Source organism: Salvelinus fontinalis, chromosome 16 (genome assembly GCF_029448725.1).
Source record: "Salvelinus fontinalis isolate EN_2023a chromosome 16, ASM2944872v1, whole genome shotgun sequence".
Classification (NCBI taxonomy): domain Eukaryota; kingdom Metazoa; phylum Chordata; class Actinopteri; order Salmoniformes; family Salmonidae; genus Salvelinus; species Salvelinus fontinalis.
This window is the reverse complement of record NC_074680.1, coordinates 51,564,541-51,588,049: the sequence shown is the minus strand read 5'-3', so window position 1 is coordinate 51,588,049 and position 23,509 is coordinate 51,564,541. Positions and strand designations below refer to the sequence as shown.

The 23,509-nt window shown below is 39.7% G+C and overlaps 1 protein-coding gene across 1 annotated transcript in view; it reads left to right on the top strand.

Moving 5' to 3' along the window:
• LOC129813326 (transcriptional coactivator YAP1-like) overlaps window positions 1-23,509 on the top strand; it is a 142,701-nt gene that overhangs the window by 96,055 nt on the left and 23,137 nt on the right. Inside the window, exon 7 of the mRNA XM_055865686.1 lies at window positions 22,554-22,666. Coding sequence (XP_055721661.1) covers window positions 22,554-22,666 — 113 coding nt within the window. The remainder of the gene's footprint in view (window positions 1-22,553; window positions 22,667-23,509) is intronic.

Genomic DNA, 23,509 nt, shown 5'->3' with positions numbered 1-23,509 from the left:
CATGTATATCTCACTAGGTCAGGATATTAAACCTCCATGTATATCTCACTAGGTCAGGATATTAAACCTCCATGTATATCTCACTAGGTCAGGGTATTAAACCTCCATGTATATCTCACTAGGTCAGGATATTAAACCTCCATGTATATCTCACTAGGTCAGGATATTAAACCTCCATGTATATCTAACTAGGTCAGGATATTAAACCTCCATGTATATCTCACTAGGTCAGGGTATTAAACCTCCTCCATGTATATCTGACTAGGTCAGGATATTAAACCTCCTCCATGTATATTTCACTAGGTCAGGATATTAAACCTCCTCCATGTATATCTCACTAGGTCAGGATATTAAACCTCCTCCATGTATATCTCACTAGGTCAGGATATTAAACCTCCTCCATGTATATCTCACTAGGTCAGGATATTAAACCTCCATGTATATCTCACTAGGTCAGGGTATTAAACATCCTCCATGTATATCTCACTAGGTCAGGATATTAAACCTCCATGTATATTTCACTAGGTCAGGAAATTAAACCTCCTCTATGTATATCTCACTAGGTCAGGATATTAAACCTCCTCTATGTATATCTCACTAGGTCAGGATATTAAACCTCCTCCATGTATATCTCACTAGGTCAGGATATTAAACCTCCTCCATATATATCTCACTAGGTCAGGATATTAAACCTCCTCCATGTATATCTCACTAGGTCAGGATATTAAACCTCCATGTATATCTCACTAGGTCAGGATATTAAACCTCCATGTATATTTCACTAGGTCAGGATATTAAACCTCCTCCATGTATATCTCACTAGGTCAGGATATTAAACCTCCTCTATGTATATCTCACTAGGTCAGGATATTAAACCTCCTCTATGTATATCTCACTAGGTCAGGATATTAAACCTCCTCCATGTATATCTCACTAGGTCAGGTTATTAAACCTCCATGTATATCTCACTAGGTCAGGATATTAAACCTCCATGTATATCTCACTAGGTCAGGATATTAAATCTCCTCTATGTATATCTCACTAGGTCAGGATATTAAACCTCCTCCATGTATATCTCACTAGGTCAGGTTATTAAACCTCCATGTATATCTCACTAGGTCAGGATATTAAACCTCCATGTATATCTCACTAGGTCAGGATATTAAATCTCCTCTATGTATATCTCACTAGGTCAGAATATTAAACCTCCTCCATGTATATCTCACTAGGTCAGGATATTAAACCTCCTCCATGTATATATCACTAGGTCAGGATATTAAACCTCCATGTATATCTCACTAGGTCAGGATATTAAACCTCCAAATATATCTCACTAGGTCAGGATATTAAACCTCCTCCATGTGTATCTCACTAGGTCAGGATATTAAACCTCCTCCATGTATATCTCACTAGGTCAGGGTATTAAACCTCCATGTATATCTCACTAGGTCAGGATATTAAACCTCCTCCATGTATATCTCACTAGGTCAGGATATTAAACCTCCTCCATGTATATCTCACTAGGTCAGGATATTAAACCTCCATGTATATCTCACTAGGTCAGGATATTAAACCTCCTCCATGTATATTTCACTAGGTCAGGATATTAAACCTCCTCCATGTATATCTCACTAGGTCAGGGTATTAAACCTCCTCCATATATATCTCACTAGGTCAGGATATTAAACCTCCACCATGTATATCTCACTAGGTCAGAATATTAAACCTCCATGTATATCTCACTAGGTCAGGATATTAAACCTCCTCCATGTATATCTCACTAGGTCAGGATATTAAACCTCCTCTATGTATATCTCACTAGGTCAGGATATTAAACCTCCTCTATGTATATCTCACTAGGTCAGGATATTAAACCTCCTCCATGTATATCTCACTAGGTCAGGATATTAAACCTCCATGTATATCTCACTAGGTCAGGATATTAAACCTCCTCCATGTATATCTCACTAGGTCAGGATATTAAACCTCCTCTATGTATATCTCACTAGGTCAGGATATTAAACCTCCTCCATGTATATCTCACTAGGTCAGGATATTAAACCTCCTCTATGTGTATCTCACTAGGTCAGGATATTAAACCTCCTCTATGTATATCTCACTAGGTCAGGATATTAAACCTCCTCCATGTATATCTCACTAGGTCAGGATATTAAACCTCCTCCATGTATATCTCACTAGGTCAGGATATTAAACCTCCTCTATGTATATCTCACTAGGTCAGGATATTAAACCTCCTCCATGTATATCTCACTAGGTCAGGTTATTAAACCTCCATGTATATCTCACTAGGTCAGGATATTAAACCTCCATGTATATCTCACTAGGTCAGGATATTAAACCTCCATGTATATCTCACTAGGTCAGGATATTAAACCTCCATATATATCTCACTAGGTCAGGATATTAAACCTCCTCCATGTGTATCTCACTAGGTCAGGATATTAAACCTCCTCCATGTATATCTCACTAGGTCAGGGTATTAAACCTCCATGTATATCTCACTAGGTCAGGATATTAAACCTCCTCCATGTATATCTCACTAGGTCAGGATATTAAACCTCCATGTATATCTCACTAGGTCAGGGTATTAAACCTCCTCCATATATATCTCACTAGGTCAGGATATTAAACCTCCACCATGTATATCTCACTAGGTCAGAATATTAAACCTCCATGTATATCTCACTAGGTCAGGATATTAAACCTCCTCCATGTATATCTCACTAGGTCAGGATATTAAACCTCCTCTATGTATATCTCACTAGGTCAGGATATTAAACCTCCTCTATGTATATCTCACTAGGTCAGGATATTAAACCTCCTCCATGTATATCTCACTAGGTCAGGATATTAAACCTCCATGTATATCTCACTAGGTCAGGATATTAAACCTCCTCCATGTATATCTCACTAGGTCAGGATATTAAACCTCCTCTATGTATATCTCACTAGGTCAGGATATTAAACCTCCTCCATGTATATCTCACTAGGTCAGGATATTAAACCTCCTCTATGTGTATCTCACTAGGTCAGGATATTAAACCTCCTCTATGTATATCTCACTAGGTCAGGATATTAAACCTCCTCCATGTATATCTCACTAGGTCAGGATATTAAACCTCCTCCATGTATATCTCACTAGGTCAGGATATTAAACCTCCTCTATGTATATCTCACTAGGTCAGGATATTAAACCTCCTCCATGTATATCTCACTAGGTCAGGTTATTAAACCTCCATGTATATCTCACTAGGTCAGGATATTAAACCTCCATGTATATCTCACTAGGTCAGGATATTAAACCTCCATGTATATCTCACTAGGTCAGGATATTAAACCTCCATATATATCTCACTAGGTCAGGATATTAAACCTCCTCCATGTGTATCTCACTAGGTCAGGATATTAAACCTCCTCCATGTATATCTCACTAGGTCAGGGTATTAAACCTCCATGTATATCTCACTAGGTCAGGATATTAAACCTCCTCCATGTATATCTCACTAGGTCAGGATATTAAACCTCCATGTATATCTCACTAGGTCAGGATATTAAACCTCCTCCATGTATATCTCACTAGGTCAGGATATTAAACCTCCTCTATGTATATCTCACTAGGTCAGGATATTAAACCTCCTCTATGTATATCTCACTAGGTCAGGATATTAAACCTCCTCTATGTATATCTCACTAGGTCAGGATATTAAACCTCCTCCATGTATATCTCACTAGGTCAGGATATTAAACCTCCATGTATATCTCACTAGGTCAGGATATTAAACCTCCATGTATATCTCACTAGGTCAGGATATTAAACCTCCATGTATATCTCACTAGGTCAGGATATTAAACCTCCATGTATATCTCACTAGGTCAGGGTATTAAACCTCCATGTATATCTCACTAGGTCAGGATATTAAACCTCCATGTATATCTCACTAGGTCAGGATATTAAACCTCCATGTATATCTCACTAGGTCAGGATATTAAACCTCCATGTATATCTCACTAGGTCAGGGTATTAAACCTCCTCCATGTATATCTGACTAGGTCAGGATATTAAACCTCCTCCATGTATATTTCACTAGGTCAGGATATTAAACCTCCTCCATGTATATCTCACTAGGTCAGGATATTAAACCTCCTCCATGTATATCTCACTAGGTCAGGATATTAAACCTCCTCCATGTATATCTCACTAGGTCAGGATATTAAACCTCCATGTATATCTCACTAGGTCAGGGTATTAAACATCCTCCATGTATATCTCACTAGGTCAGGATATTAAACCTCCATGTATATTTCACTAGGTCAGGAAATTAAACCTCCTCTATGTATATCTCACTAGGTCAGGATATTAAACCTCCTCTATGTATATCTCACTAGGTCAGGATATTAAACCTCCTCCATGTATATCTCACTAGGTCAGGATATTAAACCTCCTCCATATATATCTCACTAGGTCAGGATATTAAACCTCCTCCATGTATATCTCACTAGGTCAGGATATTAAACCTCCATGTATATCTCACTAGGTCAGGATATTAAACCTCCATGTATATTTCACTAGGTCAGGATATTAAACCTCCTCCATGTATATCTCACTAGGTCAGGATATTAAACCTCCTCTATGTATATCTCACTAGGTCAGGATATTAAACCTCCTCTATGTATATTTCACTAGGTCAGGATATTAAACCTCCATGTATATTTCACTAGGTCAGGATATTAAACCTCCTCCATGTGTATCTCACTAGGTCAGGATATTAAACCTCCTCTATGTATATTTCACTAGGTCAGGATATTAAACCTCCTCCATGTATATCTCACTAGGTCAGGATATTAAACCTCCATGTATATTTCACTAGGTCAGGATATTAAACCTCCTCCATGTATATCTCACTAGGTCAGGATATTAAACCTCCTCTATGTATATCTCACTAGGTCAGGATATTAAACCTCCTCTATGTATATTTCACTAGGTCAGGATATTAAACCTCCTCCATGTATATCTCACTAGGTCAGGGTATTAAACCTCCATGTATATCTCACTAGGTCAGGATATTAAACCTCCTCTATGTATATCTCACTAGGTCAGGATATTAAACCTCCATGTATATCTCACTAGGTCAGGATATTAAACCTCCTCCATGTATATCTCACTAGGTCAGGATATTAAACCTCCATGTATATCTCACTAGGTCAGGATATTAAACCTCCTCCATGTATATCTCACTAGGTCAGGATATTAAACCTCCTCCATATATATCACTAGGTCAGGATATTAAACCTCCTCCATGTATATCTCACTAGGTCAGGATATTAAACCTCCTCCATGTATATGTCACTAGGTCAGGATATTAAACCTCCTCCATGTATATCTCACTAGGTCAGGATATTAAACCTCCACCATGTATATCTCACTAGGTCAGGATATTAAACCTCCTCCATGTATATCTCACTAGGTCAGGATATTAAACCTCCTCCATGTATATGTCACTAGGTCAGGATATTAAACCTCCTCCATGTATATCTCACTAGGTCAGGATATTAAACCTCCTCCATGTATATCTCACTAGGTCAGGATATTAAACCTCCTCCATGTATATCTCACTAGGTCAGGATATTAAACCTCCACCATGTATATCTCACTAGGTCAGGATATTAAACCTCCTCCATGTATATCTCACTAGGTCAGGATATTAAACCTCCACCATGTATATCTCACTAGGTCAGGGTATTAAACCTCCTCCATGTATATCTCACTAGGTCAGGATATTAAACCTCCATGTATATCTCACTAGGTCAGGATATTAAACCTCCATGTATATCTCACTAGGTCAGGATATTAAACCTCCATATATATCTCACTAGGTCAGGATATTAAACCTCCTCCATGTGTATCTCACTAGGTCAGGATATTAAACCTCCTCCATGTATATCTCACTAGGTCAGAGTATTAAACCTCCATGTATATCTCACTAGGTCAGGATATTAAACCTCCTCCATGTATATCTCACTAGGTCAGGATATTAAACCTCCTCCATATATATCTCACTAGGTCAGGATATTAAACCTCCTCCATGTATATCTCACTAGGTCAGGGTATTAAACCTCCTCCATATATATCTCACTAGGTCAGGATATTAAACCTCCACCATGTATATCTCACTAGGTCAGAATATTAAACCTCCATGTATATCTCACTAGGTCAGGATATTAAACCTCCTCCATGTATATCTCACTAGGTCAGGATATTAAACCTCCTCTATGTATATCTCACTAGGTCAGGATATTAAACCTCCTCTATGTATATCTCACTAGGTCAGGATATTAAACCTCCTCCATGTATATCTCACTAGGTCAGGATATTAAACCTCCATGTATATCTCACTAGGTCAGGATATTAAACCTCCTCCATGTGTATCTCACTAGGTCAGGATATTAAACCTCCTCTATGTATATCTCACTAGGTCAGGATATTAAACCTCCTCTATGTATATCTCACTAGGTCAGGATATTAAACCTCCATGTATATCTCACTAGGTCAGGATATTAAACCTCCATGTATATCTCACTAGGTCAGGATATTAAACCTCCATGTATATCTCACTAGGTCAGGGTATTAAACCTCCTCCATGTATATCTGACTAGGTCAGGATATTAAACCTCCTCCATGTATATCTCACTAGGTCAGGATATTAAACCTCCTCCATGTATATCTCACTAGGTCAGGATATTAAACCTCCTCCATGTATATCTCACTAGGTCAGGATATTAAACCTCCATGTATATCTCACTAGGTCAGGATATTAAACCTCCACCATGTATATCTCACTAGGTCAGGATATTAAACCTCCATGTATATCTCACTAGGTCAGGATATTAAACCTCCATGTATATCTCACTAGGTCAGGATATTAAACCTCCATGTATATCTCACTAGGTCAGGGTATTAAACCTCCTCCATGTATATCTGACTAGGTCAGGATATTAAACCTCCTCCATGTATATTTCACTAGGTCAGGATATTAAACCTCCTCCATGTATATCTCACTAGGTCAGGATATTAAACCTCCTCCATGTATATCTCACTAGGTCAGGATATTAAACCTCCTCCATGTATATCTCACTAGGTCAGGATATTAAACCTCCATGTATATCTCACTAGGTCAGGGTATTAAACATCCTCCATGTATATCTCACTAGGTCAGGATATTAAACCTCCATGTATATTTCACTAGGTCAGGAAATTAAACCTCCTCTATGTATATCTCACTAGGTCAGGATATTAAACCTCCTCTATGTATATCTCACTAGGTCAGGATATTAAACCTCCTCCATGTATATCTCACTAGGTCAGGATATTAAACCTCCTCCATATATATCTCACTAGGTCAGAATATTAAACCTCCTCCATGTATATCTCACTAGGTCAGGATATTAAACCTCCATGTATATCTCACTAGGTCAGGATATTAAACCTCCATGTATATTTCACTAGGTCAGGATATTAAACCTCCTCCATGTATATCTCACTAGGTCAGGATATTAAACCTCCTCTATGTATATCTCACTAGGTCATGATATTAAACCTCCTCTATGTATATTTCACTAGGTCAGGATATTAAACCTCCTCCATGTATATCTCACTAGGTCAGGATATTAAACCTCCATGTATATTTCACTAGGTCAGGATATTAAACCTCCTCCATGTGTATCTCACTAGGTCAGGATATTAAACCTCCTCTATGTATATTTCACTAGGTCAGGATATTAAACCTCCTCCATGTATATCTCACTAGGTCAGGATATTAAACCTCCATGTATATTTCACTAGGTCAGGATATTAAACCTCCTCCATGTATATCTCACTAGGTCAGGATATTAAACCTCCTCTATGTATATCTCACTAGGTCAGGATATTAAACCTCCTCTATGTATATTTCACTAGGTCAGGATATTAAACCTCCTCCATGTATATCTCACTAGGTCAGGGTATTAAACCTCCATGTATATCTCACTAGGTCAGGATATTAAACCTCCTCTATGTATATCTCACTAGGTCAGGATATTAAACCTCCATGTATATCTCACTAGGTCAGGATATTAAACCTCCTCCATGTATATCTCACTAGGTCAGGATATTAAACCTCCATGTATATCTCACTAGGTCAGGATATTAAACCTCCTCCATGTATATCTCACTAGGTCAGGATATTAAACCTCCTCCATATATATCACTAGGTCAGGATATTAAACCTCCTCCATGTATATCTCACTAGGTCAGGATATTAAACCTCCTCCATGTATATGTCACTAGGTCAGGATATTAAACCTCCTCCATGTATATCTCACTAGGTCAGGATATTAAACCTCCACCATGTATATCTCACTAGGTCAGGATATTAAACCTCCTCCATGTATATCTCACTAGGTCAGGATATTAAACCTCCTCCATGTATATGTCACTAGGTCAGGATATTAAACCTCCTCCATGTATATCTCACTAGGTCAGGATATTAAACCTCCTCCATGTATATCTCACTAGGTCAGGATATTAAACCTCCTCCATGTATATCTCACTAGGTCAGGATATTAAACCTCCACCATGTATATCTCACTAGGTCAGGATATTAAACCTCCTCCATGTATATCTCACTAGGTCAGGATATTAAACCTCCACCATGTATATCTCACTAGGTCAGGGTATTAAACCTCCTCCATGTATATCTCACTAGGTCAGGATATTAAACCTCCATGTATATCTCACTAGGTCAGGATATTAAACCTCCATGTATATCTCACTAGGTCAGGATATTAAACCTCCATATATATCTCACTAGGTCAGGATATTAAACCTCCTCCATGTGTATCTCACTAGGTCAGGATATTAAACCTCCTCCATGTATATCTCACTAGGTCAGAGTATTAAACCTCCATGTATATCTCACTAGGTCAGGATATTAAACCTCCTCCATGTATATCTCACTAGGTCAGGATATTAAACCTCCTCCATATATATCTCACTAGGTCAGGATATTAAACCTCCTCCATGTATATCTCACTAGGTCAGGGTATTAAACCTCCTCCATATATATCTCACTAGGTCAGGATATTAAACCTCCACCATGTATATCTCACTAGGTCAGAATATTAAACCTCCATGTATATCTCACTAGGTCAGGATATTAAACCTCCTCCATGTATATCTCACTAGGTCAGGATATTAAACCTCCTCTATGTATATCTCACTAGGTCAGGATATTAAACCTCCTCTATGTATATCTCACTAGGTCAGGATATTAAACCTCCTCCATGTATATCTCACTAGGTCAGGATATTAAACCTCCATGTATATCTCACTAGGTCAGGATATTAAACCTCCTCCATGTGTATCTCACTAGGTCAGGATATTAAACCTCCTCTATGTATATCTCACTAGGTCAGGATATTAAACCTCCTCTATGTATATCTCACTAGGTCAGGATATTAAACCTCCATGTATATCTCACTAGGTCAGGATATTAAACCTCCATGTATATCTCACTAGGTCAGGATATTAAACCTCCATGTATATCTCACTAGGTCAGGGTATTAAACCTCCTCCATGTATATCTGACTAGGTCAGGATATTAAACCTCCTCCATGTATTCTCACTAGGTCAGGATATTAAACCTCCTCCATGTATATCTCACTAGGTCAGGATATTAAACCTCCTCCATGTATATCTCACTAGGTCAGGATATTAAACCTCCATGTATATCTCACTAGGTCAGGATATTAAACCTCCACCATGTATATCTCACTAGGTCAGGATATTAAACCTCCATGTATATCTCACTAGGTCAGGGTATTAAACCTCCTCCATGTATATCTCACTAGGTCAGGATATTAAACCTCCTCCATGTATATCTCACTAGGTCAGGATATTAAACCTCCTCCATGTATATCTCACTAGGTCAGGATATTAAACCTCCTCCATGTATATCTCACTAGGTCAGGATATTAAACCTCCACCATGTATATCTCACTAGGTCAGGATATTAAACCTCCTCCATGTATATCTCACTAGGTCAGGATATTAAACCTCCACCATGTATATCTCACTAGGTCAGGATATTAAACCTCCTCCATGTATATCTCACTAGGTCAGGATATTAAACCTCCATGTATATCTCACTAGGTCAGGATATTAAACCTCCTCCATGTATATCTCACTAGGTCAGGATATTAAACCTCCTCCATGTATATCTCACTAGGTCAGGATATTAAACCTCCTCCATGTATATCTCACGAGGTCAGGATATTAAACCTCCTCTATGTATATCTCACTAGGTCAGGATATTAAACCTCCACCATGTATATCTCACTAGGTCATGATATTAAACCTCCATGTATATCTCACTAGGTCAGGATATTAAACCTCCTCTATGTATATCTCACTAGGTCAGGATATTAAACCTCCTCCATGTATATCTCACTAGGTCAGGATATTAAACCTCCTCTATGTATATCTCACTAGGTCAGGATATTAAACCTCCTCCATGTATATCTCACTAGGTCAGGATATTAAACCTCCTCCATGTATATCTCACTAGGTCAGGATATTAAACCTCCTCTATGTATATCTCACTAGGTCAGGATATTAAACCTCCTCCATGTATATCTCACGAGGTCAGGATATTAAACCTCCTCCATGTATATCTCACTAGGTCAGGATATTAAACCTCCTCCATGTATATCTCACGAGGTCAGGATATTAAACCTCCTCCATGTATATCTCACGAGGTCAGGATATTAAACCTCCTCCATGTATATCTCACTAGGTCAGGGTATTAAACCTCCTCCATGTATATCTCACTAGGTCAGGATATTAAACCTCCACCATGTATATCTCACGAGGTCAGGATATTAAACCTCCTCCATGTATATCTCACGAGGTCAGGATATTAAACCTCCTCCATGTATATCTCACTAGGTCAGGGTATTAAACCTCCATGTATATCTCACTAGGTCAGGGTATTAAACCTCCATGTATATCTCACTAGGTCAGGGTATTAAACCTCCATGTATATCTCACTAGGTCAGGATATTAAACCTCCTCCATGTATATCTCACTAGGTCAGGGTATTAAACCTCCTCCATGTATATCTCACTAGGTCAGGATATTAAACCTCCACCATGTATATCTCACTAGGTCAGGATATTAAACCTCCTCCATGTATATCTCACTAGGTCAGGATATTAAACCTCCTCTATGTATATCTCACTAGGTCAGGATATTAAACCTCCATGTATATCTCACTAGGTCAGGATATTAAACCTCCATGTATATTTCACTAGGTCAGGATATTAAACCTCCTCCATGTATATCTCACTAGGTCAGGATATTAAACCTCCTCTATGTATATCTCACTAGGTCAGGATATTAAACCTCCTCTATGTATATTTCACTAGGTCAGGATATTAAACCTCCTCCATGTATATCTCACTAGGTCAGGATATTAAACCTCCATGTATATCTTACTAGGTCAGGATATTAAACCTCCTCTATGTATATCTCACTAGGTCAGGATATTAAACCTCCATGTATATCTCACTAGGTCAGGATATTAAACCTCCATGTATATCTCACTAGGTCAGGATATTAAACCTCCATGTATATCTCACTAGGTCAGGATATTAAACCTCCTCCATGTATATCTCACTAGGTCAGGATATTAAACCTCCTCCATGTATATCTCACTAGGTCAGGATATTAAACCTCCTCCATGTATATGTCACTAGGTCAGGATATTAAACCTCCTCCATGTATATCTCACTAGGTCAGGATATTAAACCTCCACCATGTATATCTCACTAGGTCAGGATATTAAACCTCCTCCATGTATATCTCACTAGGTCAGGATATTAAACCTCCACCATGTATATCTCACTAGGTCAGGATATTTAACCTCCTCCATGTATATCTCACTAGGTCAGGATATTAAACCTCCTCCATGTATATCTGACTAGGTCAGGATATTAAACCTCCTCCATGTATATCTCACTAGGTCAGGATATTAAACCTCCTCCATGTATATCTCACTAGGTCAGGATATTAAACCTCCACCATGTATATCTCACTAGGTCAGGGTATTAAACCTCCTCCATGTATATCTCACTAGGTCAGGATATTAAACCTCCATGTATATCTCACTAGGTCAGGATATTAAACCTCCTCCATGTATATCTCACTAGGTCAGGATATTAAACCTCCATGTATATCTCACTAGGTCAGGATATTAAACCTCCACCATGTATATCTCACTAGGTCAGGATACTAAACCTCCATGTATATATCACTAGGTCAGGATATTAAACATCCTCTATGTATATCTCACTAGGTCAGGATATTAAACCTCCTCCATGTATATTTCACTAGGTCAGGATATTAAACCTCCTCCATGTATATCTCACTAGGTCAGGATATTAAACCTCCTCCATGTATATCTCACTAGGTCAGGGTATTAAACCTCCTCCATGTATATCTCACTAGGTCAGGATATTAAACCTCCATGTATATATCACTAGGTCAGGATATTAAACATCCTCTATGTATATCTCACTAGGTCAGGATATTAAACCTCCTCTATGTATATCTCACTAGGTCAGGATATTAAACCTCCTCTATGTATATCTCACTAGGTCAGGATATTAAACCTCCTCTATGTATATCTCACTAGGTCAGGATATTAAACCTCCACCATGTATATCTCACTAGGTCAGGATATTAAACCTCCATGTATATCTCACTAGGTCAGGATATTAAACCTCCTCTATGTATATCTCACTAGGTCAGGGTATTAAACCTCCATGTATATCTCACTAGGTCAGGATATTAAACCTCCTCCATGTATATCTCACTAGGTCAGGATATTAAACCTCCTCCATGTATATCTCACTAGGTCAGGATATTTAACCTCCTCCATGTATATCTCACTAGGTCAGGATATTAAACCTCCTCCATGTATATCTCACTAGGTCAGGATATTAAACCACCTCCATGTATATCTCACTAGGTCAGGATATTAAACTTCCTCTATGTATATCTCACGAGGTCAGGGTATTAAACCTCCACCATGTATATCTCACTAGGTCAGGATATTAAACCTCCTCCATGTATATCTCACTAGGTCAGGATATTAAAACTCCTCCATGTATATCTCACTAGGTCAGGATATTAAACCTCCATGTATATCTCACTAGGTCAGGATATTAAACCTCCTCCATGTATATCTCACTAGGTCAGGATATTAAACCTCCTCCATGTATATCTCACTAGGTCAGGATATTAAACCTCCATGTATATCTCACTAGGTCAGGATATTAAACCTCCTCCATGTATATCTCACTAGGTCAGGATATTAAACCTCCTCCATGTATATCTCACTAGGTCAGGATATTAAACCTCCTCCATGTATATCTCACTAGGTCAGGATATTAAACCTCCTCCATGTATATCTCACTAGGTCAGGATATTAAACCTCCTCCATGTATATCTCACTTGGTCAGGATATTAAACCTCCACCATGTATATCTCACTAGGTCAGGATATTAAACCTCCTCCATGTATATCTCACCAGGTCAGGATATTAAACCTCCTCCATATATATCTCACTAGGTCAGGATATTAAACCACCTCCATGTATATCTCACTAGGTCAGGATATTAAACCTCCATGTATATCTCACTAGGTCAGGATATCAAACCTCCATGTATATCTCACTAGGTCAGGATATTAAAACTCCTCCATGTATATCTCACTAGGTCAGGATATTAAACCTCCATGTATATCTCACTAGGTCAGGATATTAAACCTCCTCCATGTATATCTCACTAGGTCAGGATATTAAACCTCCATGTATATCTCACTAGGTCAGGGTATTAAACCTCCTCCATATATATCTCACTAGGTCAGGATATTAAACCTCCTCCATGTATATCTCACTAGGTCAGGATATTAAACCTCCTCCATGTGTATCTCACTAGGTCAGGATATTAAACCTCCTCCATGTATATCTCACTAGGTCAGGAAATTAAACCTCCTCTATGTATATCTCACTAGGTCAGGATATTAAACCTCCTCTATGTATATCTCACTAGGTCAGGATATTAAACCTCCTCCATGTATATCTCACTAGGTCAGGATATTAAACCTCCTCTATGTATATCTCACTAGGTCAGGATATTAAACCTCCTCCATGTATATCTCACTAGGTCAGGATATTAAACCTCCTCCATGTATATCTCACTAGGTCAGGGTATTAAACCTCCATGTATATCTCACTAGGTCAGGATATTAAACCTCCTCCATATATATCTCACTAGGTCAGGATATTAAACCTCCTCCATGTATATCTCACTAGGTCAGGGTATTAAACCTCCTCCATATATATCTCACTAGGTCAGGATATTAAACCTCCACCATGTATATCTCACTAGGTCAGAATATTAAACCTCCATGTATATCTCACTAGGTCAGGATATTAAACCTCCTCCATGTATATCTCACTAGGTCAGGATATTAAACCTCCACCATGTATATCTCACTAGGTCAGAATATTAAACCTCCATGTATATCTCACTAGGTCAGGATATTAAACCTCCTCCATGTAAATCTCACTAGGTCAGGGTATTAAACTTCCTCCATGTATATCTCATTAGGTCAGGATATTAAACCTCCACCATGTATATCTCACTAGGTCAGAATATTAAACCTCCATGTATATCTCACTAGGTCAGGATATTACACCTCCATGTATATCTCACTAGGTCAGGATATTAAACCTCCTCCATGTATATCTCACTAGGTCAGGATATTATACCTCCTCCATGTATATCTCACTAGGTCAGGATATTAAACCTCCATGTATATCTCACTAGGTCAGGATATTAAACCTCCTCCATGTATATCTCACTAGGTCAGGATATTAAACCTCCTCCATGTATATCTCACTAGGTCAGGATATTAAACCTCCTCCATGTATATCTCACTAGGTCAGGATATTAAACCTCCTCCATGTATATCTCACTAGGTCAGGATATTAAACCTCCTCCATGTATATCTCACTTGGTCAGGATATTAAACCTCCACCATGTATATCTCACTAGGTCAGGATATTAAACCTCCTCCATGTATATCTCACCAGGTCAGGATATTAAACCTCCTCCATATATATCTCACTAGGTCAGGATATTAAACCACCTCCATGTATATCTCACTAGGTCAGGATATTAAACCTCCATGTATATCTCACTAGGTCAGGATATCAAACCTCCATGTATATCTCACTAGGTCAGGATATTAAAACTCCTCCATGTATATCTCACTAGGTCAGGATATTAAACCTCCATGTATATCTCACTAGGTCAGGATATTAAACCTCCTCCATGTATATCTCACTAGGTCAGGATATTAAACCTCCATGTATATCTCACTAGGTCAGGATATTAAACCTCCTCCATGTGTATCTCACTAGGTCAGGATATTAAACCTCCTCCATGTATATCTCACTAGGTCAGGAAATTAAACCTCCTCTATGTATATCTCACTAGGTCAGGATATTAAACCTCCTCTATGTATATCTCACTAGGTCAGGATATTAAACCTCCTCCATGTATATCTCACTAGGTCAGGATATTAAACCTCCTCTATGTATATCTCACTAGGTCAGGATATTAAACCTCCTCCATGTATATCTCACTAGGTCAGGATATTAAACCTCCTCCATGTATATCTCACTAGGTCAGGGTATTAAACCTCCATGTATATCTCACTAGGTCAGGATATTAAACCTCCTCCATGTATATCTCACTAGGTCAGGATATTAAACCTCCTCCATGTATATCTCACTAGGTCAGGGTATTAAACCTCCTCCATATATATCTCACTAGGTCAGGATATTAAACCTCCACCATGTATATCTCACTAGGTCAGAATATTAAACCTCCATGTATATCTCACTAGGTCAGGATATTAAACCTCCTCCATGTATATCTCACTAGGTCAGGATATTAAACCTCCACCATGTATATCTCACTAGGTCAGAATATTAAACCTCCATGTATATCTCACTAGGTCAGGATATTAAACCTCCTCCATGTAAATCTCACTAGGTCAGGGTATTAAACTTCCTCCATGTATATCTCATTAGGTCAGGATATTAAACCTCCACCATGTATATCTCACTAGGTCAGAATATTAAACCTCCATGTATATCTCACTAGGTCAGGATATTACACCTCCATGTATATCTCACTAGGTCAGGATATTAAACCTCCTCCATGTATATCTCACTAGGTCAGGATATTATACCTCCTCCATGTATATCTCACTAGGTCAGGATATTAAACCTCCATGTATATCTCACTAGGTCAGGATATTAAACCTCCTCCATGTATATCTCACTAGGTCAGGATATTAAACCTCCTCCATGTATATCTCACTAGGTCAGGATATTAAACCTCCTCCATGTTTATCTCACTAGGTCAGGATATTATACCTCCTCCATGTATATCTCACTAGGTCAGGATATTAAACCTCCATGTATATCTCACTAGGTCAGGATATTAAACCTCCTCCATGTATATCTCACTAGGTCAGGATATTAAACCTCCACCATGTATATCTCACTAGGTCAGGATATTAAACCTCCACCATGTATATCTCACTAGGTCAGGATATTAAACCTCCACCATGTATATCTCACTAGGTCAGGATATTAAACCTCCACCATGTATATCTCACTAGGTCAGGATATTAAACCTCCATGTATATCTCACTAGGTCAGGATATTAAACCTCCATGTATATCTCACTAGGTCAGGATATTAAAGCTCCTCCATGTATATCTCACTAGGTCAGGATATTAAAGCTCCTCCATGTATATCTCACTAGGTCAGGATATTAAACCTCCTGAATGTATATCTCACTAAGTCAGGATATTAAACCTCCTCCATGTATATCTCACTAGGTCAGGATATTAAACCTCCTCCATGTATATCTCACTAGGTCAGGATATTAAACCTCCTCCATGTATATCTCACTAGGTCAGGATATTAAACCTCCACCATGTATATCTCACTAGGTCAGGATATTAAACCTCCATGTATATCTCACTAGGTCAGGATATTAAACCTCCTCCATGTGTATCTCACTAGGTCAGGATATTAAACCTCCTCCATGTATATCTCACTAGGTCAGGAAATTAAACCTCCTCTATGTATATCTCACTAGGTCAGGATATTAAACCTCCTCTATGTATATCTCACTAGGTCAGGATATTAAACCTCCTCCATGTATATCTCACTAGGTCAGGATATTAAACCTCCTCTATGTATATCTCACTAGGTCAGGATATTAAACCTCCTCCATGTATATCTCACTAGGTCAGGATATTAAACCTCCTCCATGTATATCTCACTAGGTCAGGGTATTAAACCTCCATGTATATCTCACTAGGTCAGGATATTAAACCTCCTCCATGTATATCTCACTAGGTCAGGATATTAAACCTCCTCCATGTATATCTCACTAGGTCAGGGTATTAAACCTCCTCCATATATATCTCACTAGGTCAGGATATTAAACCTCCTCCATGTATATCTCACTAGGTCAGGATATTAAACCTCCTGAATGTATATCTCACTAAGTCAGGATATTAAACCTCCTCCATGTATATCTCACTAGGTCAGGATATTAAACCTCCTCCATGTATATCTCACTAGGTCAGGATATTAAACCTCCTCCATGTATATCTCACTAGGTCAGGATATTAAACCTCCACCATGTATATCTCACTAGGTCAGGATATTAAACCTCCATGTATATCTCACTAGGTCAGGATATTAAACCTCCTCCATGTGTATCTCACTAGGTCAGGATATTAAACCTCCTCCATGTATATCTCACTAGGTCAGGAAATTAAACCTCCTCTATGTATATCTCACTAGGTCAGGATATTAAACCTCCTCTATGTATATCTCACTAGGTCAGGATATTAAACCTCCTCCATGTATATCTCACTAGGTCAGGATATTAAACCTCCTCTATGTATATCTCACTAGGTCAGGATATTAAACCTCCTCCATGTATATCTCACTAGGTCAGGATATTAAACCTCCTCCATGTATATCTCACTAGGTCAGGGTATTAAACCTCCATGTATATCTCACTAGGTCAGGATATTAAACCTCCTCCATGTATATCTCACTAGGTCAGGATATTAAACCTCCTCCATGTATATCTCACTAGGTCAGGGTATTAAACCTCCTCCATATATATCTCACTAGGTCAGGATATTAAACCTCCACCATGTATATCTCACTAGGTCAGAATATTAAACCTCCATGTATATCTCACTAGGTCAGGATATTAAACCTCCTCCATGTATATCTCACTAGGTCAGGATATTAAACCTCCACCATGTATATCTCACTAGGTCAGAATATTAAACCTCCATGTATATCTCACTAGGTCAGGATATTAAACCTCCTCCATGTATATCTCACTAGGTCAGGATACTAAACCTCCATGTATATCTCACTAGGTCAGGATATTAAACCTCCTCCATGTATATCTCACTAGGTCAGGATATTAAACCTCCTCCATGTATATCTCACTAGGTCAGGATATTAAACCTCCACCATGTATATCTCACTAGGTCAGGATATTAAACCTCCATGTATATCTCACTAGGTCAGGATATTAAACCTCCTCCATGTGTATCTCACTAGGTCAGGATATTAAACCTCCTCCATGTATATCTCACTAGGTCAGGAAATTAAACCTCCTCTATGTATATCTCACTAGGTCAGGATATTAAACCTCCTCTATGTATATCTCACTAGGTCAGGATATTAAACCTCCTCCATGTATATCTCACTAGGTCAGGATATTAAACCTCCTCTATGTATATCTCACTAGGTCAGGATATTAAACCTCCTCCATGTATATCTCACTAGGTCAGGATATTAAACCTCCTCCATGTATATCTCACTAGGTCAGGGTATTAAACCTCCATGTATATCTCACTAGGTCAGGATATTAAACCTCCTCCATGTATATCTCACTAGGTCAGGATATTAAACCTCCTCCATGTATATCTCACTAGGTCAGGGTATTAAACCTCCTCCATATATATCTCACTAGGTCAGGATATTAAACCTCCACCATGTATATCTCACTAGGTCAGAATATTAAACCTCCATGTATATCTCACTAGGTCAGGATATTAAACCTCCTCCATGTATATCTCACTAGGTCAGGATATTAAACCTCCACCATGTATATCTCACTAGGTCAGAATATTAAACCTCCATGTATATCTCACTAGGTCAGGATATTAAACCTCCTCCATGTATATCTCACTAGGTCAGGATACTAAACCTCCATGTATATCTCACTAGGTCAGGATATTAAACCTCCTCTATGTATATCTCACTAGGTCAGGTATTAAACCTCCATGTATATCTCACTAGGTCAGGGTATTAAACCTCCTCTATGTATATCTCACTAGGTCAGGTATTAAACCTCCATGTATATCTCATTAGGTCAGGTCCTGTCTGTCAGACAGGTTCAGAACCACTGTTGGACCAACCCTGTCAGACAGGCTCAGAACCTTGAGAGGGGTGGTGCTGCTTTAGCAGGTCTCTGACCACATTCATCTTTCTGTCTTGGCTGCATATCGGCTAATTACAGTAGGCCTATAAAACAGATAAGGACTTCTCCTCAGTGTATAGGTCGCTCAGGTGGGTGACTAGGGCATAGGGTTGGAGACCGCTCCATCATGATAGGACACGAAATAAATAAACTATATTTATAATCTATTTTAAAATGTCTATCCCATATCTGCACAACATTGACAGCTCTCTCTTTCACAACTCCTGCTCACAGACACACAAGGGCTCTGGGATTTGCAACTATTTTCATTTTTAGCTCACTCAACTCCAGACTTTTCCCAAACACAAAGACACACACCCCACCTTCCATCACAATACACCCACACACACCCACATACTGTGCCTTCTATGTCCTCTGTTTGCTGTGTTTGTATCCCTGCCATGTTGATTCCTACCTCATGTCAGGCTTTTAACTACTTTTGTGTTTCAGTTCCTTGTATTTGAAGAGGTATTATTTCAATAATGATGCTTTTCTTCTGATGCTGTCTTTCATCTATTTATAAATACTTTTGAATAGAAAGTTGAATACTAATTATTTTACAACATTCACTATCTTGAATGGTATCGTGTGTTTTTAGTGTATTTCTTTATCCTGGCAGCACGATGTGTAGTTTAAAGCAGGTTTAACATAACCTAATGTGACTAGCCTCTGGAGCCTCTAATTAAAGAGGACCAGGAACAACTCTGGACTCTAGAACCTCTACTTAAAGAGCAGGAACAACCCTGGACTCTAAAGCCTCTCCTTAAAGAGCAGGAACAACCCTGGGCTCTAGATCCTCTACTTAAAGAGCAGGAACAACCCTGGACTCTAGAACCTCTACTTAAAGAGCAGGAACAACCCTGGACTCTAAATCCTCTCCTGAAATAGCAGGAACAACCCTGGACTCTAAATCCTCTCCTGAAATAGCAGGAACAACCCTGGACTCTAAATCCTCTACTTAAACAGCAGGAACAACCCTGGACTCTAGATCCTCTACTTAAAGAGCAGGAACAACCCTGGACTCTCGATCCTCTACTTAAAGAGCAGGAACAACCCTGGACTCTAGAACCTCTACTTAAAGAGCAGGAACAACCCTGGACTCTAGAACCTCTACTTAAAGAGCAGGAACAACCCTGGACTCTAGAACCTCTACTTAAAGAGCAGGAACAACCCTGGACTCTAGATCCTCTACTTAAAGAGCAGGAACAACCCTGGACTCTAGATCCTCTAATTAAACAGCAGGAACAACCCTGGACTCTAGAACCTCTACTTAAAGAGCAGGAACAACCCTGGACTCTAGAACCTCTACTTAAAGAGCAGGAACAACCCTGGACTCTAGATCCTCTACTTAAAGAGCAGGAACAACCCTGGACTCTAGATCCTCTACTTAAAGAGCAGGAACAACCCTGGACTCTAGAACCTCTACTTAAAGAGCAGGAACAACCCTGGACTCTAGATCCTCTACTTAAAGAATAGGCTGTTCCTTACAGCCAGCGAATGAGTGCACGACTGAATACACAACCAGCCAATGAGAGCTAAATGGATAGGGCAGCGAGCCAATGAGAGCCAGGCTGACTAGACAGCCAACCAATACCAAACAGCCCTTGCACACGTGTGATTCGTGTCAGTAGACAGGCCCGTCTGGTGTCACTCCCCTGCCCCGGCTCAATCAAATCAAATCAAATGTATATATAAAGCCCTTCTTACATCAGCTGATATCTCAAAGTGCTGTACAGAAACCCAGCCTAAAACCCCAAACAGCAAGCAATGCAGGTGTAGAAGCACGGTGGCTAGGAAAAACTCCCTAGAAAGGCTAGAACCTAGGAAGAAACCTAGAGAGGAACCAGGCTATGAGGGGTGGCCAGTCCTCTTCTGGCTGTGCCGGGTGGAGATTATAACAGAACATGGCCAAGATGTTCAAATGTTCATAAATGACCAGCATGGTCAAATAATAATAATCACAGTAGTTGTTGAGGGTGCAGCAAGTCAGCACCTCAGGAGTAAATGTCAGTTGGCTTTTCATAGCCGATCATTAAGAGTATCTCTACTGCTCCTGCTGTCTCTGGAGAGTTGAAAACAGCAGGTCTGGGACAGGTAGCACGTCCGGTGATCAGGTCAGGGTTCCGTAGCCGCAGGCAGAACAGTTGAAACTGGAGCAGCAGCACGGCCAGGTGGACTGGGGACAGAAAGGAGTCATCATGCCAGGTAGTCCTGAGGCATGGTCCTAGGGCTTAGGTCCTCCGAGAGAGAGAAAGAATAAGAGAAAGAGAATTAGAGAGAGCAAACTTAGGGGTCAGGAGACACTGTGGCCCCATCCGATGATACCCCCGGACAGGCCCAAACAGGAAGGATATAACCCCGCCCACTTTGCCAAAGCACAGCCCCCTCACCACTAGAGGGATATCTTCAACCACCAACTTACAATCCTGAGACAAGGCCGAGTATAGCCCACAAAGATCTCTGCCACAGCACAAACCCGTGGGGGGCGTCAACCCAGACAGGAAGACCTTGTCAGTGACTTGACTCAACCCACTCAAGTGACGCACCCCTCCTAGGGACGGCATGAAAGAGCACCAGTAAGCCAGTAACCAGCAGCCAGTGACCCCTGTAATAGGGTTAGAGGCAGAGAATCCCAGTGGGGAGAGGGGATGCCTCTCAATGCCCCTCCCCTCCCCTCCCTGATCTCTTTTCCCCTCATCAGTCCTCCCTCTCATCAGTCCTCCCTCTCTCTCTCTCTCAGCAGATTTCATTATAGATAACTACTGTGAGGTTTAACATTACATTATAAAATAATAACATTTGATGTGTCCTGTCTCTTGTGTCCACAGTGGGACCTACCACTCCAGGGACGAGAGCACAGACAGCGGTCTGAGTATGAGCAGCTACAGTGTCCCCCGGACCCCTGACGACTTCCTCAACAGTGTGGACGAGATGGACACAGGTGAGACATACTAGCTCCAGGTAGCAGCATGGACCTGATGTTGAGACGGTCTGGTATCAGTCAGTAGTATGGTTAGTATCTATTATATTCCAGGTAGCAGCATGGACCTGATGTTGGTCTGGTATCAGTCAGTAGTATGGTTAGTATCTATTATATTCCAGGTAGCAGCATGGACCTGATGTTGAGACGGTCTGGTATCAGTGAGTAGTATGGTTAGTATCTATTATATTCCAGGTAGCAGCATGGACCTGATGTTGAGACGGTCTGGTATCAGTCAGTAGTATGGTTAGTCTCTATTATATTCCAGGTAGCAGCATGGACCTGATGTTGAGACGGTCTGGTATCAGTCAGTAGTATGGTTAGTATCTATTATATTCCAGGTAGCAGCATGGACCTGATGTTGGTCTGGTATCAGTCAGTAGTATGGTTAGTATCTATTATATTCCAGGTAGCAGTATGGACCTGATGTTGGTCTGGTATCAGTCAGTAGTATGGTTAGTCTCTATTATATTCCAGGTAGCAGCATGGACCTGATGTATAGACGGTATGGTATCAGTCAGTAGTATGGTTAGTCTCTATTATATTCCAGGTAGCAGCATGGACCTGATGTATATACTGTCTGGTATCAGTCAGTAGTATGGTTAGTCTCTATTATATTCCAGGTAGCAGCATGGACCTGATGTATAGACGGTCTGGTATCAGTCAGTAGTATGGTTAGTCTCTATTATATTCCAGGTAGCAGCATGGACCTGATGTTGGTCTGGTATCAGTCAGTAGTATGGTTAGTCTCTATTATATTCCAGGTAGAAGCATGGACCTGATGTATAGACGGTCTGGTATCAG